Source organism: Helianthus annuus, chromosome 9 (assembly GCF_002127325.2).
Source record: "Helianthus annuus cultivar XRQ/B chromosome 9, HanXRQr2.0-SUNRISE, whole genome shotgun sequence".
NCBI classification, from domain to species: Eukaryota; Viridiplantae; Streptophyta; class Magnoliopsida; order Asterales; family Asteraceae; genus Helianthus; species Helianthus annuus.
The window spans coordinates 178,019,258-178,042,050 of record NC_035441.2 but is presented as its reverse complement, the minus strand read 5'-3'; the positions used below and the strand labels follow the sequence as shown (position 1 = coordinate 178,042,050).

Below are 22,793 nucleotides of genomic sequence, written 5' to 3'. Positions count from 1 at the left end.
ATCAATAATCAAGTCAACCTTCCAACCATGCACAAAATACTCGTTAAGTAATTGAATTCGAGCTTAAAAATATAGGTTTAGTCGGTCTTTGAATTTCTTAATCGAATCGAGCTTGAAATCGACACTATGTGGAGTTGGGTAGGTTTAATCACATCCATAGTACTAAGGGAATGATAACGTAAAGATTGAGATAAGGTGTTCAGATCGATGACAGAAAGAGAGGGAGAAAAGAGAGGGAGAACCTGAGAGCCATTAGAGCGAGACGAGTTTAGATTTTGAATTATGTTGAAAGCCAGTTCCTTTATGTGCAACTTGATATGTGCTTAAATAAAAATTTATAATTAATAATCTACCAAATAAGTAAGCTTGGCAAAACGGGCCTCCCGACTAGCTGGTCAAAACTGGGTTCTAGGTCAAAATGGGTCTTTCTAAAAAAGTATTCCATTATGTGCAACTTGATATGTGGTTGAAAAAGAACTTATAATTAATAATGTACCAAATAAGTAAGCTTGGCAAAACGGGCCTCCCGACTAGGTGGTCAAAACCGGGTCTTAGGTCAAAATGGGTCTTTCTAAAAAGTATCAGCTTGGTTATTGCGACACGCATTTGCTTTTTTAATATATTAAAGTTATTAATGTATATGGGACCTTGATCCTTTCAGGAGCAACAAATGGTGATGCTTGGACATCGATACTCAACCTTCAGAAGCAACTGAATCGATACATCCCGACTGGTGTTGATATAGGACTTTGGTAATTTATACTCATTTACTGAAAAAAAACCTTTTTGCTTAAATTTGATCTATCATGGAGTGGATTGTTGGACATAAAAACTTACAAAAAATTGAAACGAGTCGAACAGTTCAAATGGGTTGAAGTTGCCCAAAGTTTTATTTAAATGTTTTAAATCTACTACTTCAATTCAGTTTCTGGTTAAGAAATTTGAGAGGAAATTGGGTCAAAACAGGTAACTTTTGTGCAGCGGTTCAAACGGGTCAGACAGGTAGACCCAGAATCTGGTCTACAATTTTGAGTTCTTTAATAAGTTAATAAAGGCAATAAAAACTTTTATATAAAATGACATAGGGATTTTATGCATTAGTAATTACAGTTTTGGTGATTGTCGACCCGTTTTCTTTTAGTTTGATCGGTTATTGAAAAATGTGGAAAAAAGAGCTGGTAGGTATAAACAGATTTTGGTCAAGCCAAATGTATTTAAGAAATTTCATATATACCCCATTCTGATTATAATTTAATAAATGACCATTCTACCCATTATTATTATATATGTTTATACTCTAATATTTTATTTTTATTTCGAATTTTATCCACAGTTAGAGGTCCTTCTCGACTGAAGAAAAGACGGAAAACCACCATAGTGTATTATCAAGAAGAAACGAAATGAACTAAATGACGGCAAAGAATCAGGTTTGCTCGCAACGGTAGATTGGACCATGCTTAGTGAATGAAGATGACGCAATACTTGGTAAGAGGTTTTGGAGTAATGTTATATTCTAAGTATTACAATAATACGCATTTCATGTATTTTCATTACATTAGGTGTTTCCGACTTCAAATAAACGGGCCAACACGCAAGAGACTTCAGACCATATTTTGGCTGAATGCGACTTTGCGAAGGAAGTTTAGAGGTGAGTTCACAACGGGATAGAAGTTCCAGCCCCAATCTCTTTTTATTCTGCAAAACACGTGTTGAAGCATGCTTGCGGGGTTGACAGGTCGAAAAGATTAAAGTAGGTTATAAAAGCGATCTTTATGAAGGCGACGTGACGAATATGGCTCTGTCGGATTGAGAGGATATTCAGCGGTAAAGCTTCTTCAGTGCAACTGGTAATGGAAAAGATTAAGGCTGAATCCTACTGGTGGGCTGTTAAAAGAGCCAAAATTATTGGGCTTGTGTTGGAGAAATGGAGCAATTTGGAAAACCTGGGCAGTGTATAGGGCGGGCGGTGGCTGTGTCTTTTGGCTAGCAATTGTATTCTTCTTTTTTTCACTTTTGTTTGGTGTATGACTCTGCTACCTTTTAGCCACTTGCGAAAGTAATTCATTTGTTATTGCATACTACATGTTTGTATATTACTGAGCAACATATATGTGGTTTCTCTTTTTTATTGTTTTAAAGAAATAAATGACCAAAACTTATTTTCTAATGTGTTCTTAAAGCAAGATCCCATCGAATAATAGAAAAAAAAAACAAATTTAAGTAATAATTAATTAATTTTTAACTAATAATATGTTTCTTTGTATTTTTGAAATTTGGACATGTTTTGATAATGGCTACTCTTTTAGTCGCAATCCCACGTGTTGAAAGACACATGAGAACCAAATTAAAGTATACGCACAATTTAATTACGTTATCATTTCAACACTGTTAAATATTATATAATTTACTTTGAGTAACCCGTGTATTACACGGGTACTTAGACTAGATGGAATCAAGTTACTAATAATTGACAACGAACGCGGACCTACAAATAAAACAATAAATGTTGTATATAAAGAGATATTCAATGACTTGTGAATTTTTTATGTTTATCATGTATTTTTCTTATTTCACGTACTTTCTATCATTTATGTTAATATTCGAACGAACCTGTAATAAAGTATTTTACGCATTAAAGTATAAATTGTTTGTTGTTTAGCAACCCGTGTATTACACGGGTACTTAGACTAGTTAATATTAAACAAAAACAAGCGAAGGATTTTAACGCTTGCTATTTAAGTTGATTTGCCAGTGCTGTGTCGAGCCCAACCTAATAATTGTGTCAAATCATGTTTTATTATTATTATCAGGGGCGGACCTACGTTACGAGGAACGGGGTCCCCGGACCCCAATCTTTTTTTTAAAAATAATAGAAACGGTATATAAAATTGTCTATGGACCTCATAAAATAATTTAGTTGGACCCCATAACAATGAAAGTGAGCCTAGTGCAGTGGTAAAATCCCTTGTTTACACACAAAAGGTCATGGGTTCGATACCTGTTTCTTCCCTTTTTTGTGTGTTTTTTTTTGGACCCCATTGTCCAAAAATCCTAGGTCCGCCACTGATTATTATTATTATTATTTTTGACAAATTCACGTACACATGTTGGTATTCACACCACAAGATTTTACATCACAAAGCAACACACAATATAAAAGGGGCCATGTATCTTCATAAACAGTGTAGTTAAGCTATATATTCATGACAACCAGTTGAATCATTGTATCATTTAATGGAGAAGAAATGAATGAATTTTCAACCACAAATGTCTTCATTGTTTAAAATGGTTTGAGGAGATAAAGACAACTTCATACATATGGATGGATGAAACATAGAGCAAAGTTAGAAGGTCTCAGATTGATCTATGTGGATCAGCAGGGGTGGACTTAGGTGAAGCCTAGAGTGGGCGGGCACACCCCTTGAAAAAAATTAGTGTATTTTTTAGGCAAAAAACCCGACCACACCCTCTGAAAATATGCTTGAACCACTCATCCGTATACCCCAGCAAATAATTTCTCGGTCCGCCACTGTGGAGCAGTTTGATGCTTTGTGGTGTAATTATATGGTGAACATATATTCTTTTCTTCAGGGCCGGCTCAACCATTTTAGAGGCCCAAAGCAATACCAAAAATTCGTGGCCCTTTTCATTTTTATATTTTTGAAACTCATATAACATCTACTCAAAACTTCTAATTAAGAAAATTTTGAATAGAAGTAAAAAAAATGTTTTTATATTTATATAGGCTATTACATAGTTTTAGGTGCTGGAATTTGAAGAAAAGGGTTTTTAAGAACTTGGACCACCTTAAATGCTAATTAATGAATAAAATTTCATAGGCCACCTTAGATGCTAATTAATGAATAAATTTCAAAAAAATATGGTTGGGATTCGAACCGAAACGTATGTAAAACCAGAGAATTGTACCGCCTGACTGGAATCATATTTCTTACTAAGGGGAGTGGGGTGGTCACTAGTGATAGAATTCCATCACTCACAAACATCCAATCAACTCCTGCCATGTCATCAGCCACTATTCTATCACTCACAAGCATTTTATAGTGGCGGTGGTCACTAGTGATAGAATCACTCACAAATTTTTTTAATTTTATTTTAAAATTAGAAATTAGCAATAAAACACTAAATTATAAATTTCATTAAAATTAAAAATAAATTACATAGCAAAATAAAAAACAACTAAACATTGGGAAAAAAAAAACTTAAATTAAACGGGTGGCATCTCCCAACCCCACCTATCGCAAATCTCGCGCTTTTGTTTGAACCTTCCATGTTTGTTGTAAATTTTTTGAGTTGAATTGGAGAATTTTTGAGTTGAATTGGAGAGTTTTTTGATTGAGTGGGGGAATGATTTGCATTTTATATAAAAAACCCCTCAAAAAATTGAATCCCAACGGTTATATTTGTGCCAAACGGAAAAAATAGGAAACGGTCATTTACATTTTCAACGCGTGATGATTTTAACGCGTTGAATAATTCACGCGTCATATATATGGCGGCGGCGGTGTGCTAATTTGTTCCACGCGTGATGGGGTGGCCATCACGAACCACCCCCACTCCCCTAAGCTGATCAAGACAATTTTAATATACGCATTTGATTTTATTTTTTTCATGAGGCCCTAAAAGTTTGGAGGCGCAAATTGTTTTTAATTATGCTTGGGCTGGCACTGCTTTTCTTCTTGCTTCTTTCTGTGAGAAAAGGTGATATTATAATTAAATAGTGGCGCTCTCAAAAGAAAAAAGTTCCAAAGTTAGTGACCGCCTGACCGGTGCTCGGCAATAAGAGTTGTGTGCATGCCATACATTTAAATGTTTTGTATATTGGATGGAGAAATTGCAATGCATTTGTTATACCCCTACGACCATGCATTTATTTTTTGAAAATAGATGTATAACAATTTCGTCTCGTTATCAATAATATTAAAGTACGAGTAGCCTCCATCAAATTGTGCTACAGTAACTTTTTTTATCTTTTTTTTACTTCAACCCTTTCACTTTTAGTTTTTATATTTAGACCTCCTTAATTTTCTAAAACCTTTAAAAATGTCATTTTGACCCCCCTCGGGTTTTAAGTGCTTATTTTTTTGTATATGTACATGTCGGTATAAACTCAAATTGGTTTATGCTTCGACGTAAATTCTGTCGGGTCAAATATAATACGTTTTCGTACTTATTTTTATATGCGTTTTCAGTTGGTGTACGATTTGACGTAAATCTTGTTCGGAAACAAGTTGCGGTCAAATATAATACGTTTTCACTAGACGGTATAAATTCGAGTTACTTTATATTTCGAAGCCACGGCAACGTGCTGAAGAAAGATACTAGTTTTCCATCATTCTGAGAGGAATATTCAACAACATTTAAGATATATCTAATGGATTAGAAAAGGTAACCCAAAGCGTAAAAAACCTATCCTTTCATATTTGAATCAACACCCTCACCAACAAATCTCACATATACATTAGAGGATTCACATCCAATCCATCAAATTATACATACATTCCACTAAAAAACAACTCCTATATCAATATATTTCCACTAAAAACAAATACTTTTTCTCTCTCCTTTCAATTAAATAATATTATCATTACATTTTTCTCTCACTTCCACTCACAACCACTTTCAAAATATATTAAAAAATTATAACGGGTGAACAGTGTCCCCCCAAATATACAGATGAACAGTAACATTTTCTCTCTCCTCTACTCACAGCCACTTTTTATACCCTTTATAATATAAAAACCCCTCCTCACATAATTTGATGGTTAGAATGTGAATGCTCTTACCACTCTTTGTAAATGCCAGTTTAAATGATTAAGTTTTGAGTAAATAGTAAATGCCAGTTTAAATGATTAAGTTTTGAATATTTGATGGATTTTATATGTAGACAAACTCACACAACACATAAAAGCTTGATAGCCTAAAAAATTGTCAGCGTATCTGCCTCTGATGCGTAAAAAATGGTCGATACTCGAATTACGATCACGTATATTTTGATTTTTTTGCCAACCAACGGCCAATGTCTACATAATCATCTTACACAAGTACAAAGCTAATACGCGATAAAGTGTCGCATAGTCGGCATTGATGAAAGTATAGTTGATACGAAAGGAACACGTGATACAGTAGATACACGATTGTGAAATCGCTTCTCATGACTATTGGAACGATCCTTTTCTAGTGTAAACAATATGTATATAACATAAATGGAAATTGTAAGATTAAATATATTACGTATTAATATTTAATCTATAGCCATCATAATCATTTGCATTATAGAGATCAAAATATATTAGAACCTATTATTTAATTAGTTGGTAATTGTTGATGGACCATATTACCCTTAGTAACTAATTAGGTTTCCTCCTGGGTGCTTATATAAGGAGAGTTATGTGGAGGTTTAGGGGTTACTCAGTTACACAATTCACACACCCCATTAGCCATAACATCATCACGTCGACCTCCTCTCCATAACCGATACCCTTTTCGGTTTCTAAGTTCCCATCATCAGTCAGCATCCTAAGGAGGAACCAGATCACCCTGACAAAGATGTCGAACTCCATGTCGTCTTCTCTCACTGGATTCTCCTCTGCACTGTCTGCGGTGACAGGTATGATTTATATGTTTTCCTTCATGTATAAACAGAACTGAACCAACATGTGGTATCAGAGCATATGTTGATTAGTCAGTTCTGTTTTTCGTATCCATAATTCTGGGATTGAAACTTGGAAAACGGAATTTTTGAAACCTTATGAACCTAACAGCCGATTTCGAGTCATGGAGATCGACTCGAGATCTCTGTTTTCGGGAAAACGATTAATTATATGTTCACCGAATTAACTGAATTATGTTTTTTAGCCGAAATCTGTTTAGAAGTCTTAAAAGTTTCAGGTTTCGGGTTCCAGAATTTTATTTTTATGATTAGGGTTCATCATGTTCATGTGAAAATTCGAAAATTCTGTTATATTTTGGAATATGATTCGGATTATGAATTGTTTTTCCTGATTTGATCTGTTTTGTCCTCAATAGATTTTCGAAAAAAACTGTTATTAGATAAACAGTTACTATTTTTTCAAGATATGTTGATAAAATTAGATCACCTTAAAACAGGAAATAATATCTCATAATCCCTTAGATTTCGAATTTTCAGTTATGTTGTCACAATTAACAGCTGTAACAGGAAGTTTCGAGGTCATCAGATTGCGATTAGAGACCATCAGTCTCGACTCGAGACCATAAGGTCTCGACTCGAGACCATAAGGTCTCGACTCGAAATCATAAGGGAGCAAAAGGTCTACAACTCGAGACCATAACGTGCTAACTCGAGACAAAGGTCTCGACTCGAGACCGTAACGTGATGACTCGAGACAAAGGTCTCGACTCGAGACCGTGACGTGATAACTCGAGACAAAGGTTGCGACTCGAGACCATAACGTCATAACTCGATCCGCGCTAACGGGTAGTTTGCTATTAAATAAATGGTTTTGTAATTTACTTAGTTAACTAATCAGAATCAGATAATGTTTTTGCAAAACCAGAATAGCTTAACTTGAATGAGCTTTTGATATATCATTTCTGGCCAAAGCTGACTTGATACATCTACTTATCATTCAAGTACGAAAGCTATGCTAAGTGTGCATCATAAGCATGAATGTTTTAATATCTGGCCAAAGCTGATTTAATTCTTTCATAGATGGCATACTTAGCAAGTGCATAACTAAAGTGATTGTTTCAATTTCTGGCCAAAGCTGATTTGTTACAACCACTTTGCACATATGCTTAAATGATTACACTTCTGGCCAAAGCTGTTTTGTCTTCGTTTAAGTAGAATTTTTAGTTAAGTCTATTATTTTGATGTTAGTAATAGACATTATCACAGCTTCATTATGTAAAATGGTCATTATTTTGCCTGCCTTAGTTTAACGTGCCCTTAGATCACATTAGGATTTCTTCCTTAGTATCATAACTTGCTCATCTTATTTCCACTATCAGCACCCAACTGCGGGATTCCACCTTTGACTGGTGATAACTTTGCTGCTTGGAAGGATGCTCTCATGCTTACTCTCGGATTGCTTGATTTTGATTATGCTCTAAGAGAGAAAAAGCCAGCGGACCTTACCACTCAAAGTACTGCTGCTGAGCAGTTAACTCATGAAAAGTGGACTAGGTGTAACCGCATGTCTCTCATGTTTATGAAGCAATCCATAAGCAATGCAATCAGGGGAGCTATTCCTGATTCTGAAGATGCTAAAACCTACTTGGAACATGTGGAGGCGCAGTTTAAAGGGACGTCTAAGGCGCACGCTAGTACTCTTATTCTCAAGCTGGTGACAACTAAGTATGATGGGAGGAGCGGCATTCGCGAGCACATCATGATGATGAATGACATGGCCAATAAGCTGAAGGGGCTGGAAATGGAAATCAGTGATGGTTTCCTTGTTCATTTCATCATTACTTCGCTTCCTTCATCCTTTGAAGCATTTAAGATCAACTACAACACTCAGAAGGAAAAATGGACGATGAGTGAGCTGGTCGCCATGTGCGTACAGGAGGAAGAGCGCATGAGAATGGATCGCACTACTGATGTTGCCAACTTCACTACCTCCAATTCTAAGAAAAGGAAGAACAATTATCAGAGGAAGGATGCTTCAAAAGTCCAAAGGCCTAATCCCAACTCTAATACAAGTGCACCTTCCAGCTCTAAGAACTCCTTAGGCAGTATCCGCTGCAAGTTCTGTAAAAAGACAGGACACATGCAGAAGGAATGCCCTGACTTTAAGGAGTGGCTGGCTAAGAAAGGTAACGATTATTTTATGATACTTGAGTCCTATAATTTAAGTGTTCCTGCTAATTCTTGGTGGTTTGATTCTGGTTCTATGGTTCATGTTACCAATTCTACTCAGGGATTCCTTTCAATCCGGAAGCTGGAAAGAAACCAAAGAACGCTTAAGGTTGGGGATGATCGAGAATTAGAAGTGAAGGCCATTGGAACATTACAATTAGTTATGAAAACTGGTTTATGTATTAAACTTTATGATACCTTATATGTTCCTGAGGTAACTCGGAACCTTGTATCAGGACCAAAGTTAGACATGGACGGTTTTATTGTTTCCCATGGTCATCGCAAACTCTCTATCCATTATGATTCTGTTCTTTATGGTACTGGTGTTCTGGATGGAGGTCTCTATAGATTAGAACTAGATGATGGCTTTTCCAAAACTTTGTTGTCATATAACATTAATGAATCACTCACAAAGATGGAAGAGAAACGAGACTTAGAGACTTCATCCATGTTGTGGCATCAACGTTTAGGCCACATTTCAAAAGAGCGATTAAATCGTCTCGTAAAGGATGAAGTCTTACCTCCTCTCGATTTCTCTGACTTTGGAACATGTGTCAAATGTCTTAAAGGTAAAATGACATTAGCGAATAAGAAAGGTGCCACTAGGAGTTCTAATTTATTAGAACTCATTCACACTGACATTAGTGGTCCCTACCAAATCGCTGGCATAACAGGACATACTTCATTTATCACTTTTATTGATGATTATTCTCGTTACATGTACTTGTATCTTATTAAGGAGAAATCTGAATCTCTAACAACTTTTAAAGATTATAAGGCTGAAGTTGAAAAGCAATTAGATCGTCAGATTAAAGTTGTGAGATCAGATAGAGGCGGTGAGTATTATGGAAGACATACTGATGTGGGTCAAGCTCCTGGTCCATTTTATGAGTTTTGTAAGGGCCAGGGGATTGTGAACCAATACACCATGTCTGGTACACCTCAGCAGAACGGTGTCGCTGAAAGAAGAAACCGTACCCTTATGAACATGGTGCGCAGTATGTTAGCCAACACTAACTTACCATTATTCCTCTGGACTGAAGCGTTAAAAGCAGCTGTTCATATACTCAATAGAGTTCCTTCTAAGTCTGTCCCTAAAACTCCTTATGAACTTTGGACAGGAAGGAAACCGAGTCTTAAATATATGAAAGTATGGGGCTGCATTGCTGAAGCAAAACTTTACAATCCTTTCCTAAGGAAACTTGACCCAAAGACAGTTACCTGTTTCTTTATCGGGTATCCTGAGAACTCTAAGGGTTATCGTTTCTATTGTCCTTCCCATGTCACCCGTATTGTTGAAACCAAGCGTGCTGCGTTCCTGGAGGATTTCAAGGTCAGTGGGAGCAGTACCAACCCTTACGAAGAATTGCAAGAAGTACAAGACGCGGGGGGGAGAGACTCGTCGCTTACCATTACTCCGATTACTCCTCTTGTACCCAATGCAATTATTACACCTGAAGCTACTGCACCAACTCCAAATTCACTTCCACAATCAGAACCCATTATACCTCATGACGAAGGCACATCAAACGCTCAAAACCAAGACAACGCTGAACCCGATAATCCACTCAGGAGGTCATCCAGGCAAAGAAGGCCTCCTAATTGGGATGATTATGTTACCTACCTGACTGAAATGGATCCCGGAAAGCTCAATGATCCTATCTCTTACAATGAAGCCATTAGCAGTGATCAGTCTTCTGAATGGAGTAAAGCAATGATTGATGAGCTTAAATCCATGAAGAAAAATGACGTTTGGGATTTGGTAGAATTACCCAACGGAGTCAAACCCGTAGGATGCAAATGGGTGTTCAAAACAAAACTGGATCCGAATGGAAACGTTGAACGCTACAAAGCGAGATTGGTTGCAAAGGGCTACACTCAGAAAGAGGGAATTGATTATCAAGAGACGTTTTCACCTGTCTCTCGTAAAGATTCATTAAGGATCGTCATGGCCCTAGTAGCTCATTTCGACTTAGAGCTGCATCAGATGGACGTTAAAACCGCTTTCCTTAATGGAGATTTGGACGAAGATGTTTACATGAAACAGCCTGAAGGCTTTAAACCTGAAGGTCAGGAGCATCTAGTCTGTAAGCTGAAGAGATCCATTTACGGGTTAAAACAAGCATCACGTCAGTGGTACCTCAAGTTTGATGAAGTCATGAAGAAGCAAGGTTTTATGAAGAATCAAGTGGATCAATGCACCTACCTCAAGATGAGTGGGAGCGACTTTACTATACTTGTCCTTTACGTAGATGATATTCTATTGGCAAGTAATAGTTTAGACATGTTGCATGAGTCGAAGCGTTTACTCTCGCATAACTTCGACATGAAGGATCTCGGAGATGCTTCTTACGTCATTGGCATCGAAATTCACCGAGATAGACACAAGGGGATCTTAGGATTGTCCCAGAAGGCTTACATAGATCGTGTCCTTACACGGTATAACATGCAACAGTGCAAACCCTCCGTCGCTCCAGTAGTTAAGGGAGATGTTTTCGGTTCATTTCAGTGTCCGACAACAGAGGTTGAGAAGGAGCAAATGAGCCAGATACCTTACGCGTCAGTAGTCGAGAGCTTGATGTACGCTCAAGTCTGTACTCGGCCAGATATCGCTTATATTGCTGGAATGCTAGGCCGTTATCAGACTAATCCTGGCCTAGATCACTGGAAAGCAGCTAAGAAGGTACTTCGATATCTGCAAGGGACGAAAGACTATAAGCTGACTTATAGAAGAAGTGATCATTTAGAAGTGGTGGGCTATTCTGATTCTGACTTTGCCAAATGCAAAGATGACAAGAAATCCACTTCGGGCTATATCTTTATGTTAGCAGGCGGCCCTATCTCTTGGAAGAGTCATAAACAACAGTTGACCACAACTTCCACAATGATGGCAGAGTACATTGCTGTTTATAACGCAACCTGTCATGGAATGTTGCTTAGAAACCTGGTCACTGGACTCAAAATCGTTAATTCCATTTCTAGACCATTGAAGCTTTACTGTGATAATTCAGCTGCCGTTAGTTTCTCGAACAGTAACAGTTCGACTGGAGCTGGTTTATATCTCTATACAAAATATCTATTTGTACGTGAACGTGTTGAGGAAAATAATCTTTGTATCGAGTATATTAGTACTAAGGATATGCTTGCGGATCCGATGACTAAAGGTCTCCCTCCTAAGGTTTACGAAGAACATGTTCGGAATATGGGATTTAGTAAAGACCTTATTTGAGCATATTGTACTAGCTTATGTTTTATGATTAATGAAATTTCCTCAAGTTTGATTTTGTATGTCTATTAGAATATGTTCAACCGGTATAATGGCATATAGACAAATAAAAGTTACAAATCAAACAAAGGGCTTACGCGTATTTTGATCATGATGATTAGGTTTTAAATTAAGGCTATAGTATGATTAATGGGGGTCCTGAGTCGCATAATGATTCAACGGCTATATTTTTCTGCTATAGTACTTGTTTAAAGCTAAAATGAGTGTTAACTCCTGATCAGGCTTATCTAATACTCATAGTAAATGATTACTCGGCTAAGTGGGAGAATGTAAGATTAAATATATTACGTATTAATATTTAATCTATAGCCATCATAATCATTTGCATTATAGAGATCAAAATATATTAGAACCTATTATTTAATTAGTTGGTAATTGTTGATGGACCATATTACCCTTAGTAACTAATTAGGTTTCCTCCTGGGTGCTTATATAAGGAGAGTTATGTGGAGGTTTAGGGGTTACTCAGTTACACAATTCACACACCCCATTAGCCATAACATCATCACGTCGACCTCCTCTCCATAACCGATACCCTTTTCGGTTTCTAAGTTCCCATCATCAGTCAGCATCCTAAGGAGGAACCAGATCACCCTGACAAAGATGTCGAACTCCATGTCGTCTTCTCTCACTGGATTCTCCTCTGCACTGTCTGCGGTGACAGGTATGATTTATATGTTTTCCTTCATGTATAAACAGAACTGAACCAACAGAAATGACTATTTTCATTATTTTATCATCTTTTATGTGGTTTTTAATACCAGCAATTGGATCTTAGGTGTAGATGAATATTAAAATTCAGTCTTTTAATCAAACTTGCTATTTTTTATGTGATTTATATGTTTTGTCTTTGTTGATTGTTTTCTGTGGCAAGCACTAGGGAACAAAGCACCAGTGGAGGGGAAGAATGGCCGTACTGGGCAGTGGCGGATGTAAAAAATCCGCATAGGGGTAACGTTTCAGAAAAAATGGTAACGAAATCGAAAAAACGTTAAATTTTTTGTAAATTTACACTACCGTCAGAGCGTCAACGGACAACGAATGTTACCCCTTGTAATACTATAGGTCCGCCCCTAGTACTGGGTTTCGACGAAAGTAGGTTATTATGTATGGAGAGCTTGTTTAGATAGAATACCTTCAAAGGCAGCAAGCACTAAAGAAATGCCTTGGGTTAGTTTTATTTATGCAAGTGGTGTGGTGTGATCTCAAATGAGGGAGTGGGCTATCTTATCTTATATGGAGTAAGGAAACGTAAACCCTAGTGACTTGGTTGGGCTGACCCAACAAGTCCATTAGTATTTTGTTGGTTGGACTTTTGACCTATACCTAAATCATCACATAGTGGTGCACAAATCGGGTTTTTTTAAAAACCGGGTTTCGGGTAGGATCGGGTTCGGGTAGGATCGGGTTTTACAAAATCGGGTTTTTTTAAAAACCGGGTCGGGTCCGGGTCCGGGTTCTCTACCAAAAATGTATACCCTATATACCCGGGTTCGGGTAGGGTTCGGGTCGGGTTTTATAAAACCCGGGTATTATAATACCCTATTTCCGGGTTCGGGTCCGGTTCGGGTATTCATCGGGTAGGGTTCGGGTATGCATCGGGTTGGGAAAAAACCCGCACCGGGTATTAAAAAAACCCGACCGGAACTATGCTTATAAAATGTATCAAACATAACTCTCACACATAGACATCAAATCTATTGATAAATAGAGGCACAATTTGTAGTTCTTCATGTGGTTATTCTTGAACTTTATAAACCAGAGGCACAATTTATTAAATACAAAAACTAATAATGATATTAAACAAACAAAGAAAATAGAAGGGCCAACATATATTGGCATATTTATTTCCACTTGTAATGAAATATACTAAATAATTAAGTAGCGGTGGCAAATATCATTAGAAACCTAATAATTAAACAAGATTACATCAAAGTGCATACATAATTTTGTTAAATCATAAGAACTAGAAGTCTTAATGCATACATAATTAAACAAGATTACATCAAAATCGGGTTTTTTTAAAAACCGGTTCCGGGTATTTATAAAACCCGGTTCCGGGTTCGGGTTCGGGTATTTATAAAACCGGGTTTGGTGATTATTTTTTTACAACAATTCCTAGATATTTTGCGATAAATACACCGTTACATGTACTCTATAAGAGACAAAATCTGATTTTTTTAATTCTAAAGTACATCAGTTACCGCCTTGGTATCTCTTTAAAACAACCTTCTATATTTGTAGGGACTAGATTATGCTACAAAGTTATATTAAAAGCTAGTGTTAAAATTACTTTTAACTACAAGATCAAAGTTGTTTTTCAAGGTTTTAGTGACTAGTTTACATTGGATATCAAACAGTGTTCTTTTTTTTTTTTTTTGAACGGCCGACAAAAGATTTTTTATTCATTGTAGCAAGGAGCTACCACCAAATATACAACGTTTACACCAAGAAACCATTATACATCGCCAAACTATTACATTAGATCAAAGTGCTTAAATTAAAATGACTCCATTCCTCCCAAGATAGCGACGCCACTTTTGACCTGCTTTTTACCCATAAAAATGTCATCGACTTGATCTCGTCCAAGTTCCTCGTCGTGTTAGGAATGAGTTGCCGAAAAACGACTTCATTCCTAGACTTCCAAATACTCCAAAAGGTCACCAAAACGAGAGCATGTATTACTTTCCTTTTTTTCCTCGATGCCGAACTCGAAACATGTAATGTGAGCAGGTCGTTAATACCAAACGCAATGATCGGTGGGATCATACACCATGCCGCCAAATTTTGCCATATGGTTTGTGCAAAATGACACGAGACAAAGACGTGATCACATGTTTCTTCATAATCGCCACAAAAAACGCAGAATTGATTCTGAACCGGGATATTCCGCCTAGCCAACGCCCACTTTGTCGGCAACCTCTCCATTTCCGCTCGCCATGCTACTATTCCGATTTTCTTGGGCACCCAGTTATTCCACTCAAAAATCTGCTCGGGCCTGACTCGATTAACAGAACTAAGCAGTTTTTTAACACTTGAAACAGAGAACTTACCATCCTTTTCATGTCGCCACTTCCATATATCTGAGCCGACTGAACTAGCCCAACCTTCGAGCATAACTAACAGCAGTTGAAGCTGATCTGCAGCTTCAGAACCGAGTACAGGCCGAGACCAGGCCCAGCTTAAAATCAGCCCAGGACTACCTCGAACGCACCGGTCAGCTACCATACATTGTTTTTCCGATTCTTCCTTGAACAGGGCTGGAAATTTAACATATAGAGGCAATTGATCTAACCATTTATCCAACCAAAAAAATACATTATTCCCGCCGCACACCACCGCTGAAAAATCCTGGTGTAGATCGATATTGGCATACAATAATGACTGTCTAACACTGTGAATACTCTTCCACGGCCCCGGTAATGAAACCTTCACCGGGATGTCGTTCCATTCCCTTGACCTATGGTGGACTGCCCACACAATCCGTCTCCACAACCCATTTTTTTCTGTTTTGAACCGCCACCACCACTTCGCTAACATAGCCAAGTTTGCATCCCTAAGAGATCCAAAGCCCAATCCCCCGTATTCCACCGGGCCAATCGTTTTATCCCAAGCAACCCAGTTCATTTTCGCCTTTTCTTCTGACCCACCCCAAAAGAAAACTCGTCTAATCTTGTCTAACGCATCAAGAACTTTTATTGGTGCTTTAAACAAAGAGAAATAAACAGTGTTCTAAATGGAACCCTTAAACGCAATCCTATTTATTTATTTATTTATTTATTTTTCTCACCCATTAAAACTCGTGAAACATTTGATGTCTTTTGCGAGCCGTGACTAAACATGTGAGAGGCACATCGCATTGGTGATTAATAAGTTGAAATTGGCCCCATACCTACATGTATTTAAATGGTGTAAATTAATAGATGCTATTAAGTTAGGACTTCTATAAATAAATGTAGTTTTAATTATTGAGGCTAACATCTATACAACATTTACCATTACCATCATTCTTATTTTTTTTTTCTTAGTTCAATTAGTTGCCTATGAACATTATTACATGAGTTAATTACATAGTTAGTCACTGTGGTTTGCACAAAGTAACATACTTAGGTACTAATAGTTTAAAATCACCTTCTAGGGTATTAACTTTTCATTTTGTAACGTTTGGAGGTATTAACTTCTAGGGTATTAACATAGTTAGTCCCTGTGTTTTGCATAAAATAACATACTTAGGTACTAATAAAATGTGATTTTAAACCTTCAAATAACGTTAATACCTCCAAACGTTACAAAATGAAAAGTTAATACCCTAGAATGTGATTTCAAGCATTTAGTACCTAAGTATGTTACTTTGTGTAAACCACAGGGACTAACTATGTAATTAACTCTTATTACATTTTATACATATAGGGAATGGGTTATGCCAAAAAGCTAGTTTAGATAGCTAGTATTAAAATTGAATGTTGACTAGGAGATCAAAATTGTGTTTTTAGATTATAGTGACTAATATTAAACAATATTATAAATGTAACCCTTCAAGCCGATCTTTTCGGTGATTCATAAATCTTGTGCTATGTCGGACTTGGTCCCATACATACTCATATTTAAATGGTGTAACTAAATAGGTGAGACTCGGATCTAAAAGCATAGTTTTAACTTTTGATGTTCAGTTATAATATTTCAAGAATTTCGTAAAATGATTTAGATGTTACCTATGATATAATTTGTAAGAGCTACAATCTAAATAGCTTTAACCGTGGGGCCATGTAAAAATTGCATATAATAATACGGGACTGGTAGCCGAGTAAGTTTGTTTCACACAACACACGTTGACACGTACAATATACATTCTTTGACACATACAATATGGATGGCTGGCCCTGAAGGTTGGCGGGGAGGACCACTGGCCAGGGCCCGATATTTTGAAGGGCACGTTATTTTTTAAAAAACTCTAATATTTATATGTAAAAATAAATAAATTATTAGGGTATACCCATACAAACACCAAAATATGCTTATTTACAAAACTATTTTTATGGTTTAGATTAGTTATTAGCCCATTGGCATTAGGTTTAGACCTTTGGTGAGTCCAATACCCAATTTCGTTAAGGCCTAAGGACACGTTTTTTCGAGCTCGGATAAGGTGCATGAATTCTCAGAGCCGGCCCTAACAATATACATTCTTTTTGTTTAGCACAACACACGTCTACAAATACAATATGACACATATGATAATCAATATGCTACATTCTTTTTGCTTTCTTGATCAAAGAGTGAGAAGGCGGAACGTCTACAGTTACCGCAAAAAGCGATGCGGCCCGCACCGCATCCTGTACACTCAGCAAGTGGGACTGACACCACAGAGCAAGTAGCACCAATGGCAGCCGCCTGTCAGGTCTACGTAAGCGACAGACTGACGTGGCATCACCTCCACAACCGACATGCCTGACACACCTGCAAGGGTGCAGCATGCCGTCAGTCTATCCATCCACCTCCTCCTTCACTCCTCGGCTATAAATACCAACCCCAAACCAGGTTTGAGGTATCTCTTCACAACTCTCTCACTACTACTACTATCATACTTTGCTTCCCAAGCAGACTACTAATTCTCACGCCGGAGAGTGGTAACAAGGAGCACCCCCCACCCCATCCTCCTTGTTACGAGTCACGGTTTGTTTCCTTGTGCAGGAGATCAACCCACCGGTGATCCAGCCAGCGATCCTCGAGAGGAAGGGATTAATCCATCTTGACGAGACCAGTGAGTTAACCCTGCCCGGTTAACCATTGTTTCATCATTGGCGCCCACCGCTACTCTTAGCACTTTTTCAACCATCATTCTCCCTCTCAAAAGATCATGACTGATCACCAAAACAACACTACCGGGGATAATCTACTCCCCACCAACCCAGGGAATGCGGGGACTGCTCCCCCAGACCTAAATCCGGGCCACATTGGCACATCAACGCAAAGGGGTCCATCCCTAACGTTCGGGCACAACCTATCACAGTACGCATCTGTAATCCCTCCGGACATGTACCCTCACACCTGGTATGACCAGCAGGCCGCCCTGTTGGCCGCAACATATAACCGAGCTTGCGCTGAAGCGCAAATACAAGCCGGGCCTACCCCGGCACCACACACACCTGCGGGTCGTATTTTACAATATGATGGCAGGGCACCCTCACGTCCAGCCTCCAGAAGCAGGCGTGAGGACCGCATATCCTCTTACTGTGAGGTCCGCACAATAAATGAGGACGACTCCTCATATGGGTCCCGCACCAGAGGCCCAATACAAAGCCGCCTGAGCCCCCAAGGCGATAACAGGCGGCAATCCACAGTCCACCGCAGTTCCGACATCCAAAGCCGGCTGGGACCGCTGCCCCAGTATGAAGGTTATGGCCGTACCGACCCGGACGACCATACATATTGCGGGGATTCGCATGACACCAGCAGCAGACCGGGAGGACGCAACTATATTCCTCCCACTCATCCCCGCAACACATATCTCAGGGCTGCAAAGCGCCCTGAGAACCAACCCTACAGGCCGAAAGCTGCGGCCGAAAACTCCAAATTCGCCCCGCGAATTGCCCACGCCCATGTCACCACAACAAAATTCCCATTTGATGTTGGGAAATACAACGGTTCGTCCGACCCGGACGACCACATGAACGTTTTCATGGGTGCGGGATGCAACGGCCAGTGGGATGAACCCACTTGGTGTAATTTTTTCCCCCAGATCCTCACAGGTCTGGCCAGGGCTTGGTTCGATTCTTTGCCAGTGGGATCACTGGCCTCATTCGAGGACTTGCATGCAAAGTTCCTCGCTCATCTCAGCCAGCAACGACGTCACGAACGTGATTCGATGGACGTCATGAATATCTGGCGCAGGGACGACGAATCTCTCGAAGCATTCGTCGTCCGATACAATAAAGAGTGCCTGGAGATAGGTGACGTGGCAGACCAAATGGCACGGAACCACTTCATCAAGGCCGTCAGGGACAAGCAGATGGTTATGACCATCTCTGGCATGGAGGGCTTGCCTAAAAAATGGGAAGATGTCATGGCCGCAGTCAAGACATACGCCTAGACGCAGCGGTCCCTTGAACCGCATATGGCAAAGGCACAGCCCCAAGCCGAAACCTCCCACCAGGGGTCCAAGCGTAACAATAAACGCAACCGGGACGTTGGAAATCGCGACAGCATTTCCAAACCATACTTCCCGCGAACCAACCCGTTTGACCCAAGGAACCATAACGCCCAACGGGACAACCGGGCGTCAAAGAAAGATTCTCGGGACCGCAACTGGACCGAGATCACCATGTCGCCAAGCGAAGTCCTTCTTACGGACGCGCAGCTCTTGCGACCGGCCCAACCAATGAAGTCCAAGAAAAATCAAGATCTCACTCTCTATTGCGAGTATCACAAGGACTCGGGCCACACAACAAACAACTGCATCAGTCTCCGGCTGGAGATTGAGCGAGCCTTAAAAGAGGGCAAACTGCAACATCTTTTGCCAGGTGGGCAGAAACCCACCAAGCGCATCACCCCTCATGGCGAAGGCACCTCCTCAGGGAAGAGGACCATGTATGTGGCCTCGACCCACATGATTAAAGGAGGCAAAGGAAGGCCGCACAAAGCGGCGAGAAGACCGGACAATGACTGGAAATACGAGCAAGTCGTCTTTCCAAAAGTCCGAGGCGGACCACGCGACAGGCGCGCCGTCGTTATTACAGGCCAACTGGCTCATTACTGCACCGAGCGTCTATTCATCGACCCGGGCAGTACTTCTGATATAATCTATGAGCAATGCTTCAACTAGTTCGATCAGGAGGACAAGGATCGGTTGCAAGCAGTGGATTACCCGTTGGCCGGGTTCGCAGGGGAAACTGTCTTTCCCCTAGGCCAGAACACTTTTCCTGTGCGTCTCACCAGCGGAAGACACACAAGAACAGAAGAGGTAAACTTTATGGTTTTACCTCATACCTCCAGATATGACGTGCTCCTGGGAAGAGAATCCCAAGGTGATTTCAATATGATTACGTCCGTACCCCACTCTGCTGTCGGTTTCCCAACCGACACAGGGGTCGCGATAATCTACGCACGCAGAGACGTCATGATGTCGGACGAAGTACGTCCGACCAAGATAGCAAGGCCTACCCCAACAACCAACCAGAAAAATGGGTTCTCAACGCGAGATGCCCAGAACAAAAGGTTTCGTTGGGCAACGCCTTGTCCCCTAACACCAAAGCGCACCTGAAGCAGCTTCTCTTCAGGAACAAAGACATTTTCGCGTGGACACCTGCAGACATGACTGGGGTCCCGCGTGAAATCGTGCAACATTGCTTAAATACCATGCCAGGTATTAAGCCGGTGATTCAAGGCCAACGCCACCTTGGATCCGCTAAAAACCAGGCGATGCATGAGCATGTGGAAGAACTGCTCTCCACAGGCATCCTGCGGGAAGTTAAATACCAGACTTGGTTATCCAACCCAGTCATGGTAGAGAAACCATCCGGGGGCTGGCGCATGTGCGTCGATTACAAAGACCTCAACAAAGCCTGTCCCAAGGATTGTTACGCACTTCCGGAAATCGACGAAAAGTCGATAACCTCGCATCTTTCAGATGGAAGTGTTTCCTCGATTGTTATAAAGGCTACCACCAAGTACAGATGGCAATCGAGGATGAAGACAAAACGGATTCCGCACTCCCACCGGGAATTACTGTTATACAAAAATGTCGTTTGGGTTGCGCAACGCGGGCGCAACCTATCAAAAACTGATGAACGACACTTTCCGCGGACAAATAAGCAAAAGTGTTGAAATCTACATGGACGATCTAGTCGTCATGAGCATGGAGGAAGATACCATGCTCACTGATATTGAACGAACATTCCAAACTCTGCGAAGCGTTAACATAAAGCTCAATTCAGGGAAATGCTCGTTTGGAATGGAAGAAGGCAAATTCCTTGGATTCATCGTAACCAAAGATGGATTCAAGGTAAACCTGGAAAAGGTTCAGGCGATCGAGCGCATGCCATCGCCTTCAACGATGAAAGAAATGTAACGGCTGGCTGGCAGGCTAGCCGCACTAAATAGATTCTTAGCCAACCATGCAGCTAAGTCATATCCTTTCATCAAGACCCTGCAGAACTGTTTAAAGAAAGAACAATTCTAGTGGACCGCAGAGGCCGAAAATGCTTTCCGGGAAATGAAGGAGTGTTTGATACAACTCCCAACTCTAACCGCACCACGCAAGGATGAACCGCTCATACTATACCTATCTGCCACAGATAACGCGGTAGGTGCGGTACTGATAGTGGAGCGGGAGGGGATTCAAACACCCATCTATTACATCAGCAAGATGCTCAACGACCCAGAGACAAGGTATTCAATAATGGAGAAATTGGTATTAGCACTAGTACACGCGTCAAGACGGTTGCGACACTACTTCGCCAACCATGTCATCACGGTGCTAACCAATTACAGGATCGGCCCGATCCTATCCAAACCTGACATCTCTGGGAGATTAGCGAAATGGGCAATCGAGCTGGGCGCGCACACGCTGAACTATAAACCGCGCCCCGCGATTAAAGGCCAAGTCTTAGCTGATTTCGTCGCTGAGGTACCGGCCAATCGCATCCAAGAATGCGAAGAAGCACAAAATCCTACACCAGCACCATCTTCCTCGAAAACTTGGGCACTTTTTACTGATGGTGCCTCCAACGAGGAAGGTGCTGGCGCAGGTCTGCGACTCGTCAGCCCTGATGGCCAAGTACTTGCATATGCAATCCGCCTCGATTTCAAAAGAACAAATAACGAGGCAGAATATGAGGCTCTGCTGGCAGGACTACGTTTAGCAGTCAAACTCGGCGTACAACATTTGGAAGCAAACGTCGACTCTTTGTTAGTTGCAGGGCAGATACGCGGCGACTATGCCGCAAAGGGGGATATCATGATCCTCTACCTCGAGCAAGCCCTGCAACTAAAATCAAAGTTCACTTCATTCAATATCCGACATATCAACAGAAGTGAAAACAAATCCGCAGATGCACTATCAAAACTTGCATCCACCAGCTTCCAACACCTGGCAAAGGAGATACGCATCGAAATTCTGCAGAATCCTTCGGTACCCCTGCGCCAGGTCAATGTCATCCAATACGGCACAACATCTTGGATGACACCAATTATTGCATATTTGCAATCAGGTGTGACTCCCGAAAGCAAGTCAGAGGCACGCAAGTTACGATACAAAGCATGCCATTATCAAATGGGAGACGGTATCTTATGCCGTAAATCATACCTAGGGCCACTCCTATGATGCGTCAACCCCCAGGATGCCACATACCTCATCAGAGAGATACACGAGGGAATGTGTGGCATACACGTAGGACCACGCATGGTAGTGGCCAAAATCATGAATGCTGGGTATTACTGGCCCGGCATGCACCTGGACGCCATCAAAGAGTTGCGCAAATGTATTAACTGTCAACGACATGCTCCAAAAACTTTGCGCCCCAAGAACAACTTGGTCCCGGTCACCACCGCATGGCCCTTTCAGAAATGGGCAATCGACGTGGGCGGACCCTTCCCAGACGCACCAGGTGCGGTCAAATTTATCATAGTAGCGGTTGATTACTTCACAAAATG

General features: G+C 40.4%; 1 protein-coding gene and 1 long non-coding RNA gene across 2 annotated transcripts; one reads left to right on the top strand and one right to left on the bottom strand.

Annotated features, from left to right (window-relative positions):
• Positions 1–600: 600 nt before the first annotated feature.
• On the top strand, positions 601–2,124 carry LOC110879824. Its single transcript, XR_002559005.2, has 3 exons — positions 601–752; positions 1,334–1,485; positions 1,560–2,124. It is a non-coding gene; the product is annotated as an uncharacterized LOC110879824 (long non-coding RNA).
• Positions 2,125–14,627: 12,503 nt separating this feature from the next.
• Positions 14,628–15,773, bottom strand: LOC110876851. Its single transcript, XM_022125010.1, has one exon. It carries the CDS (start codon positions 15,771–15,773, stop codon positions 14,628–14,630), a length of 1,146 nt encoding a protein of 381 aa, XP_021980702.1.
• Positions 15,774–22,793: the final 7,020 nt, after the last annotated feature.

Coding starts and splice junctions, on each gene's coding strand:
- LOC110876851 (XM_022125010.1), bottom strand. CDS start 15,773: ATGAACTGGGTTGCTTGGGATAAAACGATTGGCCCGGTGGAATACGGG.